The following is an 18,174-nucleotide window of genomic DNA, read 5'->3' on the forward strand; positions in this document are numbered from 1 at the left end:
ATATGGATACATGATTTGAAGAATTTGAGAGTGAGAGGGAAAACACTAGTGCGTGATCCTAAAATTCAACTAAAAACCTGAGAAATGAAATGACATCATTAGTGGAATTTACTGAAAATTTTGAAAATCCCCTAAGCAACATAGCCAGTGGATGGGGCAGACTACTGAAACAGGGTGACATAATTGGTAATGACCTAGATGGTTGAGAAGCGTCAGACACAGCATTGTTCAAAAAGAACTGTGGAATTTTTGTACAACGATCAGACTCGTTTTTCTAACGGGGCAGAAGTTTGTTGAGTTGCCACAGATTTTCTACTTTCTACCATCTTGGAAGAACCCTCTTCAGCAGGCAAGTTGATTAAAGGGCCTTGATCGGATTTGGGAGCAGCTGCCCCAGTCAACAATTGACTAACTCTATTTGACATTTTAGAAAGGTGTTCAACAAGATTACTAGCCTCCTTAGCATGATCTTCTTTTAACTTTAGAGAGTATAGATTGCTAACCCTGTTATAAAAATGGAACAGTCTAGCCTCTACTCTCTTAAGTTGGTTAGCAGAAGGATCATTCACTTCAAAAAACTTACTACAGATGCTAGCTCGGGGGTGTTGTCAGTGATTGTGGAGAGAGCCTCATCAATTTCCTTTTCTCCCAGAATTGGGATACTAATTGGCAAATCTAGGGATTCTTTAAGTTTGGCTGTATCTGCCATAACCGTGCCTCCAGATTGTATGTTTCTAATGAGTAATTCATAAATTAATTCCTCCTTGCGCAAGTACCCGGGGTGGAGGACTTCGCGAGGGCCAGACATGATAGAAAATGTACAAATTTAGAAGAAATAATTCCAGCGACCGAGAAAATTCTTAGAGTTCGGCGCGATCCTATGTCGAGCCATCAAAAAGGGCTTAATTGGGACCCATTCAACCACGCTCTGCTACCAACTTGTTACGGGATTACCCGTGGAGAACAAAGAGGTGAAAAAAGGTTGCCGGGGTGAATGGGTCTATCTAAAATATCAAAATTAATTTAAAACTTGAACGGAAGGTTATATTTCTTCAAAAAAAAAAAAAAAAAACAACAACTCAACAAATAACAATATGTCAGGTACAAAAGCAATCTTGAAACAAGACTAGGAAAGTCCAAGATGAGTGATTTTTACAGATTCTGGGCTTCAAGCCCATAGTTTTACAGTTTTACAAATGGAAGAGGTATTATTTAGTTAAGGGCAGAAATCCCCTAATTCAAGAGCACTTGCTCCCTAAATTACTACATACATATAGCCTCCCAAAGGCACACTTTACTATTACAAAACTTTGAAAGGAGCTTACAGGCTCTCAGTTTCTTCCAGCCTACTCAAGGCAACATCAAAACTTGCAATCTCTGGCCTCTCAAGGCACCACTTTCAAATAGAAAATAATTTTATACAGGGGTATCTAGTACCCAACCTACAGGGCCTTTGCGACAAAGAACAGGTTAAATAAACGGCCCGAACACAAACTGAATGGAGGCGTACACTGTACTCCAGATAATGAAATATTAAAAACCTACAGGGCTCTAGGCCAATGGAACAGGGGCTAATTCCAAGCTACTTGAGGTGGCTCGCATGGAAGTAACGGTAATACATTACAGGAAAAATGGTTGCTAAATCGCAGGCACCTCAAACTAAGATGAACGGGAGCTCGAGAGAGTAACTCACTCTCTATCCCCAATTTACAATTAAGGATTTCATGACGTTTTTACATTAGCCGAAAGAAGATTTACATTTTAGAAAAGTTTGTTACATAAATAAAGATTCGGACCTTCCCCTCGGAATAATTTGCGGAGGTAGCAAGAAAGAATGAAGTTATGTGGCCATTACCTTGTAGATATTCTAGCTGCTAACGAAAGAGGACGCTCGCCTCCTGCTTAAACACAGACACTCAGAAAGATGACGATCATTTGGCCAGGAAACATGAAAAGCCGTAGTTTATATACCTTCAGGGAAGGTTCGAGATCATTCAAGACTAATCAGGACACACCCTCTTAATTTTATTGGTTTAGTTCAAAAGTAACACTCAAAATCAAACAAGAAGGTTGAAAATTAATTACAGAAATTTTTCATTAGCCAGATTCAAAACTGGTGGAAAGAAAAAGGAAGTATTGCCAACCCAAAAATAAATGAACATAGATCAGTTACAAAAACCTAGAAATACAAAACTTCTTTAAATTATAAGTTCTTCCACGTTGAACCAGAGTGCACTGTTTGACCAATAGAGGAGTTCATTTAGGCGCTAATTTTGAATGCGCGGCGTTCAGGTGTACCTCCCTGTACAATTACAAATCAATGAATCTCATATTTATGAATTTAGCCATCTTTATTGGCCTAATAATATCTACTGTAGGTTCAGCTTTATTTCACAAGTTGAACACTTCTTCATAAACTAAACTTATTTCTCGAATGCAGCCTCAGTTTGCACTTGTATTTGTTTCTAAATAGTAATTATTCACATACGAATACCAGTTATATATATTTTTCTTATTTGTGAATTTTGAATCATTTTGAGATCTAGGAATTGCCCTTTCACAGGCCAGTTTACTTTATTATGAAAGTATATTATTATTAATAATGATGATGTTAATAGTAATTGTAATACTTGTAGTACTAATCAAAAGATCTCAGCTTCTGTGTGATGGCATATAGATTTGATGCCATTTACACTGCCTGTGCATCAGTTATCACATTCTGCTTTCCTCAGCCGGCATATATATTGGAACTCTGTGTGATTTGTGTTGCCGAGTTTTGATGTGCCACTAGCAATATGTAGAACCAAATGGAATTCTTTCTGCCTTTCAAAAATCCAGTGTCGTTTTCCAGGTTGAAGAACCATGATTCATGAGTCAACACTCTACGACTGTGTATTCAGAAAGTAGTATTACAAGAATGTATGAAAACAAGAAACAAAACAAAGGTTTTTTTTTTTCCCCCCACAAAACCAAGGGACAAGAAGCAGATAGCCATGACTTGCAACTTGTTAAATCTGATCTCCGGTAATAAGTGCAAGATGTATTTGGGCAATGTCTGCTTGTAGAATGTGTGGCCTTGCCATATCGTGAGTTTTTTTTTTTTTTTTTTTTAAATGAACCGTGTATCTGAGGTCCTGAACACCAAGTTTCAGCTAAAATCTTGCTGCCTGAGACCTGCTCACTTCTGCACACATAAGAGCTCATTTGCAATGGAGTTGATATCATTGCCAAAGCAATCTGCTTACTTTAGATGACCTTAGATTCAGTTTATACACCAATTCTGGTCATGTTTTTATCTGGGAATGTCTTTCTGAATCCATATTCCACTGCTATTTTATATTTTGTAGATTTTATCGTTTCTGAAAGGTAAATATAGTCTCCTAGTGTCTTCTTTGTAGCTCTTCAATATTGTATGAAAATATGTAAAAATTGTGAATGCTTCTGTTGATTTGATTTAATTTGATTAAATATGAACTTTGCTGAGAACCTTTCTATTTCTTTTTCCAGGTCATATGTCTGATCCTGATGAATTGCCAGGCTTGGCTCATTTTTGTGAGCATATGCTTTTTCTGGGCACTGAGCGTTATCCGGAAGAGAATGAGTACCACAAATTTTTGTCTGAGCATGGAGGAAGTGGCAATGCAACAACTTCAGCAGACCAGACAAACTACTATTTCGATATATTGCCTGAGCATTTAAGTGGAGCTCTTGAAAGGTTTGTAATTAATTCATTCATTCATTTGTTTATTCATTTTTGACTGTTCTGTCTTTCAGCATCAGTCTTCAAGCCTCTATGAAACAACAAAATGCCTCCATAAATCACTTACTCTAGTTTGTTCATTTCCATTGCTTCATCGCATCTTGCCTTGAAATTGTTAACCCATTGCCATGCAATTATTTTCCTTGAAAAAGGTACCTTGGAATGGGATTATTTTTCAGATTTTAAGTTATGGATGCTAAAATGGTTACAAAAGCATACTGCATCATTTTGGGTTACAGTTTAACTTCCTACAAACATCCGTCCACATGTAGGGCAACTTTGTATTTGTTGCACTCAAAGCAGGATTCCTTCTGGATTCCATGCTCAAAACAGACTCTGCATCTCCTTGATGGGACTGATTTATTTGCTGCAGGAGCAATCTTCTCAGGAAAATGACCCCAGTGCTTTCCCTGTAGTCTCACTGGTGTGCTATCTGAAATGATCATCCTCTAGTGGCATAATCAGGAAGGGTTACATCTTCCTGAATTTGCTCTGCAACATTGACCCGGAATGATGAGAAGCTCATTCTCTTTTTCCTTGCGCTCAGCATGTCATGTATGTAGCTAGAATTCTACAATGTCACATTGCCGGGCTGAGTGGCTCAGACGATTGAGGCACTGCCTTTCTGACCCCAATTTGGCAGGTTCGATCCTGGCTCAGTCCGGTGGTATTTCAAGGTGCTCAAATACGTCAGCCTCGTGTCGGTAGATTTACTGGCACATAAAAGAACTCCTGCGGGACTAAATTCCGGCACCTCAACGTCTCCGAAAACTGTTAAAATAGTTAGTGGGACGTAAAGCAAATATTATTATTATTATTATTATTATTATTATTATTATTATTATTATTATTATTATTATTACAATGTCACATCCAGCAAGTAGAAGTACAATTCATTGTACCCTTTTATGTACCTGCATTGCCTTTCGGAATATTACTGGCCAAATTCCAGTTCCAATTGTTCAGTGTGGTGAGGTTATATAGGGCGTTATCTTCATCCTCACTATAGTTTTCATGAGCGGAGTCACAATTCTCAGACTCAGTATCACTGCTAAAACTACTATCAGATAATTCTGAGTTATCTTCATTACCACTATCAAAAAGAAATTGCAGAATTCTTTCCTCTTACCTTGCTCAGTAGCATTCATTTCATGAACAAGATCACCAGCTTTAGAAGAAAAATATACATGGACGAAATGGTCTTCGGATAAAAACATTGGCGTGTAAACATGCTAGTACTATCTAGGAACGTAATTCTGAAGTACATCACAATAGAAAGAAATCAGTGTGTAACCTTTAATACAGTGGTTACACAAAACAAAGCACAAACACCATAAAGGGGGGAAGGTAAGAGCAACTACACAATACCAGAAATCACTACATACTCAGCGAAACATCAGCAGCAACTTCGCGGATCTCCGCCGACAACAACATACATAAATATCAGTAGGGCCAACTAGTCGACAATAAAGCAGGAACTTGGAAGCAGCTAGGACCTACCGAGGGCATGGGCATGGCTTAGATTGCAGGTTCTGAAATAAATCAACCGTGATCCTTAAATTAGGAAAATATTATTTACAAAAGGATTTTACAAATACATTCCGAACAAAATCCCCCAACTTGCAACTTACGAACTATATGCTGTGTGGTACACATAACTTGGAGATTCTTTGATAATACCTTCGTACAAGTTCAAATTTTCAAACCAACTATACATCTAGTTACAAATCCAGTTGTACAATGCAAATTACAGTGAATTAAACGTACTCTCCAAAACTCTAGCGTACATCAAGTGACACTGAACTACTAGAGGCAAACCGCAAGGTAAATATATTAAACTACAATCTACATATTTTAGTGAAACAAGAAATGGGAATGCCTCGAAAACAAACAGGCAAGCCCAGCTGAAAAGCTAAGGCGTCATAAATAATTAATTTGACGAATCTAGGTTAGGCTAGGGCAGACTCCTATACTAAATAGCAACCGAACATTACGGAAATTTTAGCCGGAACGGAATGCAAGAGTGCTTACCCGAAGGTGGCCCATCCTGTTAGCGAGGCGTCGCACACGACGTAAAACTTCAGACGGACTAAGGCAGACCAGGCCAAGACAAGACGACGAAATGCTGCCTCGCACTCTATACAAGGGTAAACCCTGGCCTTGGAGTAGCCAATCAGAATGCACGAGTCCGTCTATCGCCACCTAGATTGACCAATCACAACTCCTACTTACAGTCGCGAACTTTAAATAAGTTTCTCGAATGCGCACGTTCGCGGATCTTCCATTTCCAGAATAGTTAGAAAATGCCTTCTAGAACACATAACCAACAAAAGGCAACACACCCTGTTCAAAAATTCATGTAACAATTTTCTAGATACTTCCAGTAAGTACAGAACTGAAATCTACTATTTACAAATACGTATGTTACAAATATTACACTATACAGGTTAGGTCGTTACAAATAAAACATATTACCACACTTTACAATTAAAGTCTTCAATAAACATTTTCCACTTCCACTACATTGTTCACCCGTGACATCTTCCTCCCCCCAAAAGTTGAGTCACGCTCGACCATTAACATAGTATCACTGGGGAGAAAGCGATAAAACGTTCTCACACAGTACAGATAGTAAGGGTACATTACTCTAACACACACGATTTCTTGAAGTAGACTTTCTGATAACATACAAAACAAACTGTCGCTACATCAAAGGTCCTTTCAGTAGCCAGGAGTTTATGGTTACCGATAATTTTTTAAAAATAATAAAGATGTTCATAGATCCATCTATTTCATAAATATCACATGAAAGTCCACATGGATAGTCACACTACCCTTCAAAATGCCTTCTGGACCATTCACAATTGCTTTGTCAATTTCTAGACAGTCCACCAAAGGATGTACACACATTCTTTCTGCCAAATGTTAGTCATCCAGGAACTTCTCACTTTGTTGCTAAACAGCGTTCAAAGCCTCCTATTAGGCGAGTTATGGACTAAGTATTTTGCACCACTTTTCCACACCAGTCACAGCACAGCTAGGCCACAGGTTCTCGCTGATGATGCGGCTGCCGACACAGCCGCTTGCCGCCAGCCTCCATTCAACTTCAGTTCAACCCAGGTAGCTATGCAAATTGCAGTCAAGTGGTATCTTGCACCAGATAAGCAGATGGGTGAGACACCGTCCATTCCGACTGCTTCCACTAGGACGTTTGTCACAGGATCATGGTGCGGTATGGTAGTGCCCAAGGCACAGAGTGTGCCTCCCAACTTGGCACTTCAGGTTGCCGTCAAGAGATGCTGGTCACTGCAGCCACTGTAACATAAACAAACTGCAGCAGACAGGGGAATACTTGAGGTAAAAGTATGCTGCTGGGTTCAGAGTTCTTGCGCAGTCACCCAAAGGGTGGCTTAATGATTATGCAACCGAGCTCGATAGCTGCAGTCGCTTAAGTGCGGCCAGTATCCAGTAATCGGGAGATAGTGGGTTCGAGTCCCACTGTCGGCAGCCCTGAAGATGGTTTTCCGTGGTTTCCCATTTTCACACCAGGCAAATGCCGGGGCTGTACCTTAATTAAGGCCACGGCCGCTTCCGTCCACTTCCTAGACCTTTCCTATCCCATCGTCGCCATAAGACATATCTGCGTCGGTGCGACGTTAAACGAAATAGCAACAAACAACAACAACAATGATTATGCAGTAGGGACTCTCCCTCGCACACCAGGGATTTTAGGGCACTAGCCCCGGGGTAAGCACTGCTATCTATAATTCATTTGACAAGATTACGGTGGGGTGGAAGGAAACTATAGGAGGTTACCCTAAACCTGAAAGTTAAGGGGAATAAATTCCAAGGAGTGATCCTAACTAAAACCTACCTAACTTATAATACTAAATCCAATACACTAGAGGATACCAAAAGTATTTACCTACACAATTACTTACAACTAACTTACAACAAAACTTATTATTACCTTATAACTAAAACCTTATAAATACCTTACAATAAACTTTTCATTATCTTATAACTAAACTCTTACAAATAGCTTACAACTAAATCTACATGTTCACCAACAATGGTATTTACCCTTCCCTACCAGACTTAAGGTACCTTGATCTGGGAGAGATGGACTCTGCTAATCCTTTTCCTTTCGGGATCGCTCACCAATAATGTCACCAGGGTAAGGAACTTTAAGATGGTGCAGGGACCTCGAAATCTGGGGGCCAACTTACTGATAACATGGTCCGCAGCACTACGGACGGGGTGTGTTTTAATAAACACCTGGTCACCCACAGAGAGCTTGTGCGGTCTTCGCCTGTGGTTGTAATTACCACTGGACCTTAGCGTAATAAACCTTCAAGTTCTTTCGTGCACGGTGCCAATTAACTCAGATCTTTTCTGGGCTGGCATCGTCGGGCAGAAGATCATTAATTGACCATAGGTTAGATAGAGGAGAATTTGGGGTAAAAGCCAACATTAACGAAGCAGGGGTTTGCTTATGGCTTTCATGGACAGCAGTCTTAAACGCAAACGACAACCAATTTAGTGAGGAATCCCACTTGGAGTGGTCTGAGGTGTGATAAGCGATGAGGGCAGATCGCAGGTTACGATTCACACTCTCAGCATAATTTGGCTTCGGGTAATATGGGATAGTGGTTACATGAGCAATGGATAAATAAAACAGAAATTCCGGAACTGGGCAGAAGTAAAGGCTCTTGCGTTATCACTTGCCAAAAATTGAGAGGATCCAAATGAAGCGAATATGTGCTTCAAGCACGAGATGGTGGTGTTGGCGTTAGCCATGCGAGTGGGGAACAGCCACGTAAAACGCAAAAAGGTGTCAACACACACAAGTATGAAACGATGACCATTCCGAGATCTCGGGAAGGGCCTGATATAGTCCATGAACAGTCTTTCCTTTGGTTGAGAAGCTTGCTCGGAAGACAAAGAGACCTAGACGAGTATTCGGGGCGGGTTTACTGATGTTACAAGTCTTACAGGACTTGACAAGGGTACGAATCTCACTCACCATGGATTTCTAAATGAAGTGGTTATGAATCTTCTCTTTCGTTTTGAAAACGCCCAGATGACCACCCACTGGGGATTCATGAAAATATATGAAGAGAGCCGGGACCAGGTTAGTTGGGATTACAATTTTGGGGTATCTGCGACCGCGAGCAGGACAACACAGGACACCATTCTTAAGGATGTAGGGCTTAACATGCTCACTGGATTTAATCCTGTCGATAATAGCTTTTAACTCAGCATCGTCCTCTTGATGTTTGGTTATATCCTTGAAAAGGAAGGGAGAGTCAGTGAGAACTACATTGACAAAAGCTGATACTTGTTCGGGAGATGAGTCTGCTGGCTCTGATTAAGGGTCAGGGCTGCCTGGATTGAACATCCTACTGAGGCCATCAGCCACAACGTTTTCAGTGCCACGAATGTGGCGGGCTTCAAATTGGAAGGCTGAGATGCGCACTGCCCAACGTGCTAGATGACCGGTCCTTTGCGGCTTGGCCAGTACCCAACTCAACGCCTGATTATCAGTTTTTTAGATTGAAAGGAAGATGTTCCAGGTACATTCTGAAGCGTTCTAAAGAGAAGATAACAGCCAAGGCTTCCAACTCATAAATGGAATAAATTCGCTCAGCAGGATTCAGGGCACGTGAATCATAAGAAATAAGACGACGCCCTTCTTGAAATTCCTGAAAAAGAACACTGGATATGCCTGAGGAAGAGGCGTCAGTCTGAAGGATGAAGTGTTTAGAAAAGTCTGGCATAGCCAGTACAGGAGCGTTACATAAGGCAGATTTCAAGTCCATGAAGGCTTCGCGTTGGACATCACCCCACACAAATTTGGCATCCTTTCTTCTCGAGGCATTTCATAGGGCTGCACGTTCAGCAAAATTGGGAATGAATTTGCGAAAAAAATTAACCATGCCAATGAATCTGGCTACAGCCTTGACGTCCTTTGGAGGGGGAAAATTCTGGATGGCGGCAGTACGAGACTGATCGATTGAGACACCCCTCCCCGACACAATATGTCCTAAGGAGGACATTTGGGGTTGTGCGAAGGAAACCTTGGATGCCTTGAGGGTTAGACCTGCTTTACGCAGTCTTTCAAGCACTTCGTTGAGATGGAGAAGGTGTTCCTCGAAGGTTTCACTAAAAATTACGAGATCACCAAGGTAATTATAAACGAACTTGAACTTAATGGGACATATGCATAAAAATGTAGAACATTCTACAAGCATAAGCAATAAGTAAAAGTAAATGCTTTCAGCAAATACTGGCAAGTAAAAGCATTTGCTTAAATTGATATGAATAACCTTTTGCTTGTGCTGACTAGAAATTGCTGCAAGTTTTTCCAGCATATGCTGACTTCTTAGAATATTCTAACTAGCATTTTCTAATCGCGCAAAGCATGGTGGTTGCCGATGTGTTAGTATAGAAACACGTGTTGACCGCCGTAACCTATGAATTTTGTATTCGGTGTTACTGGTGTTTGCAGTTCGTTTCCATTTCCTGCAGTGCATATTCAGTGTTCTACGATGTCCGAGATATCAGAAACAGATGTAGAAATTGACGTAAATTTTCACTTCATTTCAATGATCAAACAGTTACCAGTGTTATTAAGTATATCGCAAACTCCTTCGACGAAAACAGCTAAATTACAAGCTGTTGAACAGTTACGCGAGAGTTGTGAGAAGAATCTCGGGCGGCAATTCACTGCAGATCAGGTGAAAAAAAGGATCCATAACATGAAGACCGAAGTGAAAAAGAAGAGTGACCGTAACACTACAGGAAACAGGAAGATACAGTTGAAGAAATGGGAGGAGGAACTTCTAAATTTAATGGAAGGACAACAAAATCCATCATTCACTCGTGTACCAGGTATGTCTATTAATTAATTTTTTAAAACAATTTTCTTTACGTCGCGCCAAAACAGGTAGGTCTTACGGTGGCGATGGGATAGGAAAGGCCTAGGAGTGAGAATGAAGCGGCCGTAGCCTAAATTAAGGTACAGCCCCGGCATTTGCCTGGTGTGAAATGGAAAACCACGGAAAACCATATTCAGAGCTGGGGTTCGAACCCACTATCTCTCGGGTGCAACCTCAAAGCTGCGCGGCCCTAACTGCACGGCCAACTCGCCCGGTATTAAACTTTACTGGACTCATTGATGAAATACCACATCACTCCGCAAGCTGTGTATTAATTAGAAAAATAATCATTAGGCCTAACATATTTCTTTCTTTTATGAATCTTTGATGTTGAGTTCATTTTATTAATCTGTAGATCAAGGTCAGTAATTCTATTTCATCAACATTTCAGGCGGATGCGCTGTAGGAGGAAGTAAGGAACACGCAGCTTGATATCAATTATGATAGCATATCGCTACAGAGTACGACACCACCACCAAGAAAGTACAAGAAAATAAAATTAGCTGCAGAGACTGAGGAGACGGAAAGACTTTCGAACATGGAACTTCAGAGATTGGTGTTATTGGAACAGCTTAAGTTAGCTCGCATGCAACAACAGGAAGTAGAAGAACGGAAATTAGTTTCAAAATCAAACTTAAGTGAACAAACCTACATACAGTTTGAATGATGTGTGGAACATAAAATCAGATAAATAAGTGTTGGTATTTGTATTCAACTGAGGCGAAATGATACAGTAGCGTACAAGATGAAGTGAATCACAAATACATTTATAACGATGTAAGAGTATAAGTTAAATGAAAAACACGAGCCACACAACTGTTAAATGTTGTCATTTCCAGATCACAGTGCTTCACTACTTTCATAGTTAATTTACAGCAACTTGTTGAAACAAAATATTAGCGATTTCATTTCTTCTCTGTGCACCATGTCTTCTCATGTCATCATAACCATATTCTTGTTCACCCCCATCAGCAGCACCATCATCATCATTTTCTTCAGAATAAACATTATCAAAATTGTCCTCATCTCTTAAATGCTTAGAGACGTTATGCAGCACAAAGCAACAGATAATAATGCGTGAAATTTTCTGTAGAGAGATTCTGACTTTGTTTGCTAGTAGAGGGAAACGTCTCTTCAGCTGGCCAAAACATCTTTCAATAATTACTCTGTTACGAGCATGCACGCGATTGTAATTTTCTTCTTGTGTACCGGGCAGCCAAGGTACAAGCCCGTAACCTGAATCACCCAACAGTATTGCAGGTCCCGCATGGTCTCGCAATCCTTCATTACACACGTGAATTCTTAAATATGCGACTGTCATGTACAGAACCAGGCCAGCTAGCATCAACACTTGTAAAAACTTCGCTTGAATTGCATGTTGCTTGTACATTGATAGAAGCGGAATTTTTGCGGTTGATGTATTCATCGCCGTGTAGTTGTGGCTTTAAAATAGGTACATGTGTACAGTCAAGAGCACCGATCACACAAGGAAAGTTAAAGCGTTGCTGCCATTCCTCTTTAGCTATATTGATTTCTTGTGGACGTGACGGAAATTTTATCCAGTGATGTGCTTTTAGAAAAATTTTCTCGCTGACGAAATCAATGGTTCTACTAACAGTACTTTGATGCACTCTCGTATCTTCTCCTATCCCAACTTGAAAACCCGGATCGCCAACAAAACAAAGAAATATCTGCATTCGTTCCTTCGATGTTAACGCACCACCACGCGTCTCGCCACTTTCTCCCAAGAAAGAGCTCGAAATTAATTAAACATTTTCTTCGTTAAATCTATACAAATGTTTATATGCACGTTCATCACTACGCCGTTTGGGATTATACAGTTTCCTGCGTCGGATATTCACAATTTGCGCCATTAAATCAACCAGAAGACAACATTAAGTTGTCACAGAACAAACTTCAAGCTAACTGAGACTGGCTTGGTAAGTCTTAAGCAAATGGTTGCATAGTACTAGCACATGCTAGGTTTTATTCATGTAGAATTCAGCATTTGCTGGAAAATTAAGCAAATGCTTGCTAGCAAGTAAATACCAGTAAGTAAAGCAACTGCTAGATTATTTTATTCATACTTATTCCAGCATATGCTTACAAAGGAGGTAGCAAAAGCATTTGCTAGACTTTATGCATGCTTCCCATTGTCTACTGTTCTTTTTCTTTTTCTAAATCCCCCTTGGTAATCCAACAAAACTTTGTTCCTTTCCGCCCATTCACTTAATCTATTCGCTAAAACCCCTGTATAAATTTTACTTAGGGAATCTAACAGAGATATACCCCTATAATTATTCATACTGTTTTTGCTACCTTATATATTGGACATACAACTCCTGTTTCCCACTCTTTAGGGTACTTACGCCCATCAAAAATCTTACTAAATCATTTCACGATGCCCTCTATCATTGTCCCATTTTTGCTAATTTCTTTCCAAAATTTATTGTTGATACCATTGCATCCCCCTGCTGACCTACCCCTGATTCCTCCTATTGCTCCCAAGGTTTCTTCTTTTGTGATTTCTTTGTCCAGTTCGTATATTGAAACTCCCTTATCCCTCCAAATCACTTCATCCCTCTTCTCACTCAACCATTCCTCTCCCTTCCCCCCCGAGTAGTTCACTAAAGTAGTTCACCCACTGCTCATCCTCAATACTTGTTTTCTCAAGTCTCCTTCCACCCTTAACTATTCTGTTTATTCTCTCCCAAACTTTTTCCATACTATTCATCCTATACTCTTTATTTATTGCTTCTGTTTGTTCTTTCATCCATGACTTTTTTATCTCAGGAATTTTCCTTTTGTAGTCTTTCCTTAAATTATAGAAAACTTCTCTTTCTGAGCTCCCACCTTTTTTCCTATACTCTCCTAACGCTCCCAAAACCCTCTTTCGCATTCCCTTAAACACTTTACTAAACCATTCTTCCCCCTCTCTCTTTTTTCTCCTCCTACCTTTTTCAATATGTGCTATCCTCTTGATTGGATGTAGAAGCAATTCCAAAGCTCTGTCAGTGTTATTTTCCTCCATTGCAACCTCCCATCCATACTTTAGTAAATGTAACTCTTCTTTTACTACCATATCCCATTCCTGTTCCGCTTTCTCTGTCCAGTTTTATTTAATATACCCTCTCCCTAATTCATTCTTCTTAACCTCTTTCTTTTTGTGCCTCTCCTCCCCCTTTTTTAACAACCCCCACACAGGAAAATGTTGCGATTTAATCCAATCTCCTACTTTCATCCTTACAACTTCGTCTAGCAAATCTTCCGAGCTTAATACTATGTCAATCACTCTTCCTCCCTGCTCTGAAACATACGTCAGTTTCCCAGTACTGTCGCCCTCCTTCCATCAATTCAGAATATATAAATTCCCCGCTGCACACACCTGTAGGAGCTTCTCACTATAACTGTTTGTGGCTTTATTTTCACTTCTTCTACTTTTCATCATTAGCCTCCCTTCTTCTCTACTATAAACTGGACTTTGTTCCCATATTCTCGCATTCCAGTCTCCAAATAACAACATATTGTCATCTTCTGCAAACTTCTCTCTTATCATACTAGTATCCACCAATAACTCTTTAAAAAAATGCTTATTTGTGTATAAGGAACTCCTAGGGTGGCAATATGCGAATGCTAAACTTACGTTCTTCATCCTTCCCTCTACCCTTCCCATATTAAATCTAATCCAGATAACTTCTTGCTTCTCTGTCTCAATATCCACTACTAGTCCACTAATTTCTTCCTTTATTATAACTACTATTCCTCCTGGGGTGTGTCCCTTATTCCTCTCCTTTCTTTTGTATTTATATTTAACCACAAACCCGTCCCATGTTATCTCTTTCCCTGTTTCAAGCCAAGTCTCCAAAAGTGCCACAATATCGAAACTTTGCACTACTTCCTTAACCTTTTTATTTCCTAATTTTCCTAATAGCCCTTCAATATTCACAAATCCTATTTTCCAATTTAGTTATAACTTATCCTCCCCCCCCTCCATTCCAAATTACCTCCCCTATTCTTACTCCTTGTTACTCTAGCCCTCTACCTCTCTGTATCCATATCTCCTTTTTTTAACATGCACGATACTGATCTTGAACGCGACTGTACTTCAGCAATACCCGGCTTTGGTTTGGACCGATTTGAGTTGGAGCGAGATTTAACATTCATGCCATCTCTACACACTTAAAGGTGCAGATGCCTGTCCGCTTTTTTAAGGATTTTAATTTTGTCTACATTAGTAAGCAATTTGAGACTTTTGCCATCACACTACTCAACTTCTTATGATTATGTTCTATCCGTAGGCTATTACACAAAAGTATTCACCACCCTTCATGTTACTTCTCAACAGAGAATACATTTCTGACTGGAAAGCACAACACAAGCCCAAACAGGTTCACTGGGGTTTTCAGCTAACCAGGAAGCGAAACTGAACATCCCTGAGGCTAACAGCTTGCTTCCCAAAGGTGAGAGTTACCCTGTGAAATGTATGAATTCAATGCCTTTTCTGGGTATCCCACAATCTGGTGAGGGCTCTTACATGTGTTGGAAATCACATTCTATTCACAAGCGATGATAAAGAGTAGAGTATGTAAAAGCAAATGAGGCCATTGTGCTAATTTCAGATGGTGGATTATAGTTTCACATTGTTCATTCTAGTAGTGAAAATATTCACATATATCTACATTTAATTAATTTATACAAGTACTTTTTCCTTTGGATCAGATTTATCAGCTGACTGTTGAATGCAACTTGTTGGACACTTGCTCCCATTCCCCAAGATTATAAGATGGAACTAGTGTACAGTTAACCAACATTTTAAGGTAATTGTGTGATTGAGTTGATGACTGGACAAAGAACATATTTAAGGGAGAAAAATGAGTAGCAGTGCAACTCCTTAAGAACATCGCAGTTAACACTATTTTAAGCATATGGCATTGGTAACTAGATATGATTGAAAGTAACTTGAGGGAGAAACTTATATATCCCAACTGGTGCCATGGTTTAGGATAGCATCTCACCTGGTTGAACTAGAATTGATTGTCTCTTGTAGCACATATTTAAAACTGGATTGAGGCTCATGAGAGGTGTGGACTCAGTCTGGGGAGCCCAACTGAGAAGAGAAGTAGCAGGTTGAAAGCCCACTCAGCCATCCTAGTAGTGGTGTATCATGGCTTCCCGTTTTAATAACCCTGAATTTTCTGTCTTGTATGCTTTCAGATTTTCCAAGTTTTTCATATGCCCACTTTTTACTGAAAGTGCAACAGAACGGGAAGTGAATGCTGTTAACTCTGAACATGAGAAGAATATTCCTAATGAAGATTGGAGGCTTGAACAGTTGGACAGGTCTACTGCCAAGAAATCTCATGCTTATCACAAATTTGGAACAGGTGAGCTTCTGGAATGTTTACAAATCCTTAATAATGTTAACGCTTCATCCACAAGGATATGGGTTTGATACCATATCAGGTAGTCAGGAAATTTAGAAAGAAGGCTTCTTATGGAGATACTTCTGATCCTGTGGCTGTCTAGTTTTGAAAGAGAAATGATACAATTTTCTTTCCTGAAAGCAAAGGGGGTTTGGCATAGAGCTAAACCACAATATCCCCTTTAGAGACTACTGTCAACCAAAATATTGTGTGTACTCGTGTTTGGAGATGGTTAATGAAATAATCAATAGCATACAGAACATCCAATAACAAGAATTTACCTAGTTTAATTTCACATTAGTTCACATTAGGACGCCATACTATATTTCCTATGTAAGGTAGGCATTGGGAAGTTTTGTTGATAATGGCAGGCCACATTTCCTACTGCTAATCACAGTAGAGTTTAGAAGTTTCTACTATAATGGCAGGCTCACTTGGCAACCGCAATTCACAGTATAGTTGGAGAGTTTTCATTATAAAGACAGCCCTAGTTTCCTAATGCCAGTCACAATTGGGTTGGAGAGATTTGATAGTCGAGAAATGCAGCGCTATCGAACGTATCAACAATCGAGCCATGACAATAAAAGGATCAAAGTTGTAGATCTCTCGAAATTGAATGGCGATTGTGCTATCTGTTTCGTAACACGACTTACCGTTTAGCCACCAACTACCTAGAAACGAAGGTCTGCACCATCGTTAAAATGAATGCAAATTTTGATATTTTCCGAAGCCAAATTTATACATTTGAACAGCTTGGAATTTTTCCTCAAAGAAAAGAGTGTCCAGGTTTCGGGATTAGCACTCGCATACATATGGAGTAATTAAGGAAGGAAGTAATACAGTTAAGAAAGATGAAATTAATCGAAAATAGGATTATAACTGAGAAGAGCCGGATAGGATAAATATGTAAATACCAAGTGCATGTATTGGAGAATAAAATGCCCCACAATAAATTGTGATGGTATGAGTTACGGATATAAGAAGCCAGTAACAGAGGAGGAATTCAGGCACAGGGATTCTTAGGTAAACAGATAAGATGACTTATGGTATTATTACTTAAGCCTATAGAAGCAAGACAGAGGCAAGAAATGAAAGCAGAAATAGAATAGAAATACAGTAAAAATGACAGCAATTGCCAGAAAACACCTTACGGTGTGAAATAATGGGCTGCACCTAGGGAATTCGATCCTGGCCCTTATTTCTAATCCCGGGATTTCAGGATTACAGTTAGTCAGTCCCGGGATCATGGAATTATTCCAGGATTAAAGGTTACAAATAAGAAATAAGAACATCTTACAGAAATCAGCTGTTTAATTAGCAAATCAAAATTTAGACAAATTCAACATATTTTACGGTATACACCTAGCTAATGTAATCACTCTAACTAATCAGACTTAGGGTCAGACTAACCAGACTTAAAATCACTCAGTTCCTATGTTAAAATTATTCTTTTCCAAGAATTAGTGAGATCTCTTTAACTTACATAAATTAAAAAACCTTATGTAACAAACTATGCAGATAAACTTTCGAAATTAAACTACAATCTCTCTGAACATGGACTAAATAGATGACTTTCATGTAACAACATAATAAGTAGGTACAAAGTTTCTTAGCAAAAAGTATTTAAAAATAACATTAATCAGTCACATTTCACATTTCTCGTAAATATAAAGAAAATGTCTTAGGAGTGTACAGACCAGGAAAGGGTAGCACAGACGCTGATTCAGAATTATTTGATAAGATAATTAGCTATGTGGGAAACGACAAGGAAAGGAACGTGATTGTAACGGGTGATCTCAATTCACCAAATGTCAATTGGTAAGGTAATGCAAACAACAGGAAGCATGACCAACAAATGGCAAATAAGTTAATATGGGAAGAGCAGCTGATTCAGAAAGTGATGGAACCAACTAGAGGGAAGAATATTCTGGATGTGGTGTTGGTAAAACCAGATGAGCTCTATAGCGAAACCGAAGTAATAGATGGTATTAGTGATCACAAAGCTGTTTTTGTGGTAATTAAAAGTAAATGTGAAAGAAAGGAAGAGATT

At 39.4% G+C, this 18,174-nt stretch overlaps 1 protein-coding gene across 1 annotated transcript in view; it reads left to right on the forward strand.

Moving 5' to 3' along the window:
* Nucleotides 1-18,174, forward strand: part of Ide (Insulin degrading metalloproteinase) — a 644,148-nt gene that overhangs the window by 71,349 nt on the left and 554,625 nt on the right. Inside the window, exons 3-4 of the mRNA XM_067140877.2 lie at nucleotides 3,508-3,715; nucleotides 15,916-16,085. Coding sequence (XP_066996978.2) covers nucleotides 3,508-3,715; nucleotides 15,916-16,085 — 378 coding nt within the window. The remainder of the gene's footprint in view (nucleotides 1-3,507; nucleotides 3,716-15,915; nucleotides 16,086-18,174) is intronic.

Source organism: Anabrus simplex, chromosome 2 (genome assembly GCF_040414725.1).
Source record: "Anabrus simplex isolate iqAnaSimp1 chromosome 2, ASM4041472v1, whole genome shotgun sequence".
In the NCBI taxonomy this organism is placed as follows: Eukaryota; Metazoa; Arthropoda; class Insecta; order Orthoptera; family Tettigoniidae; genus Anabrus; species Anabrus simplex.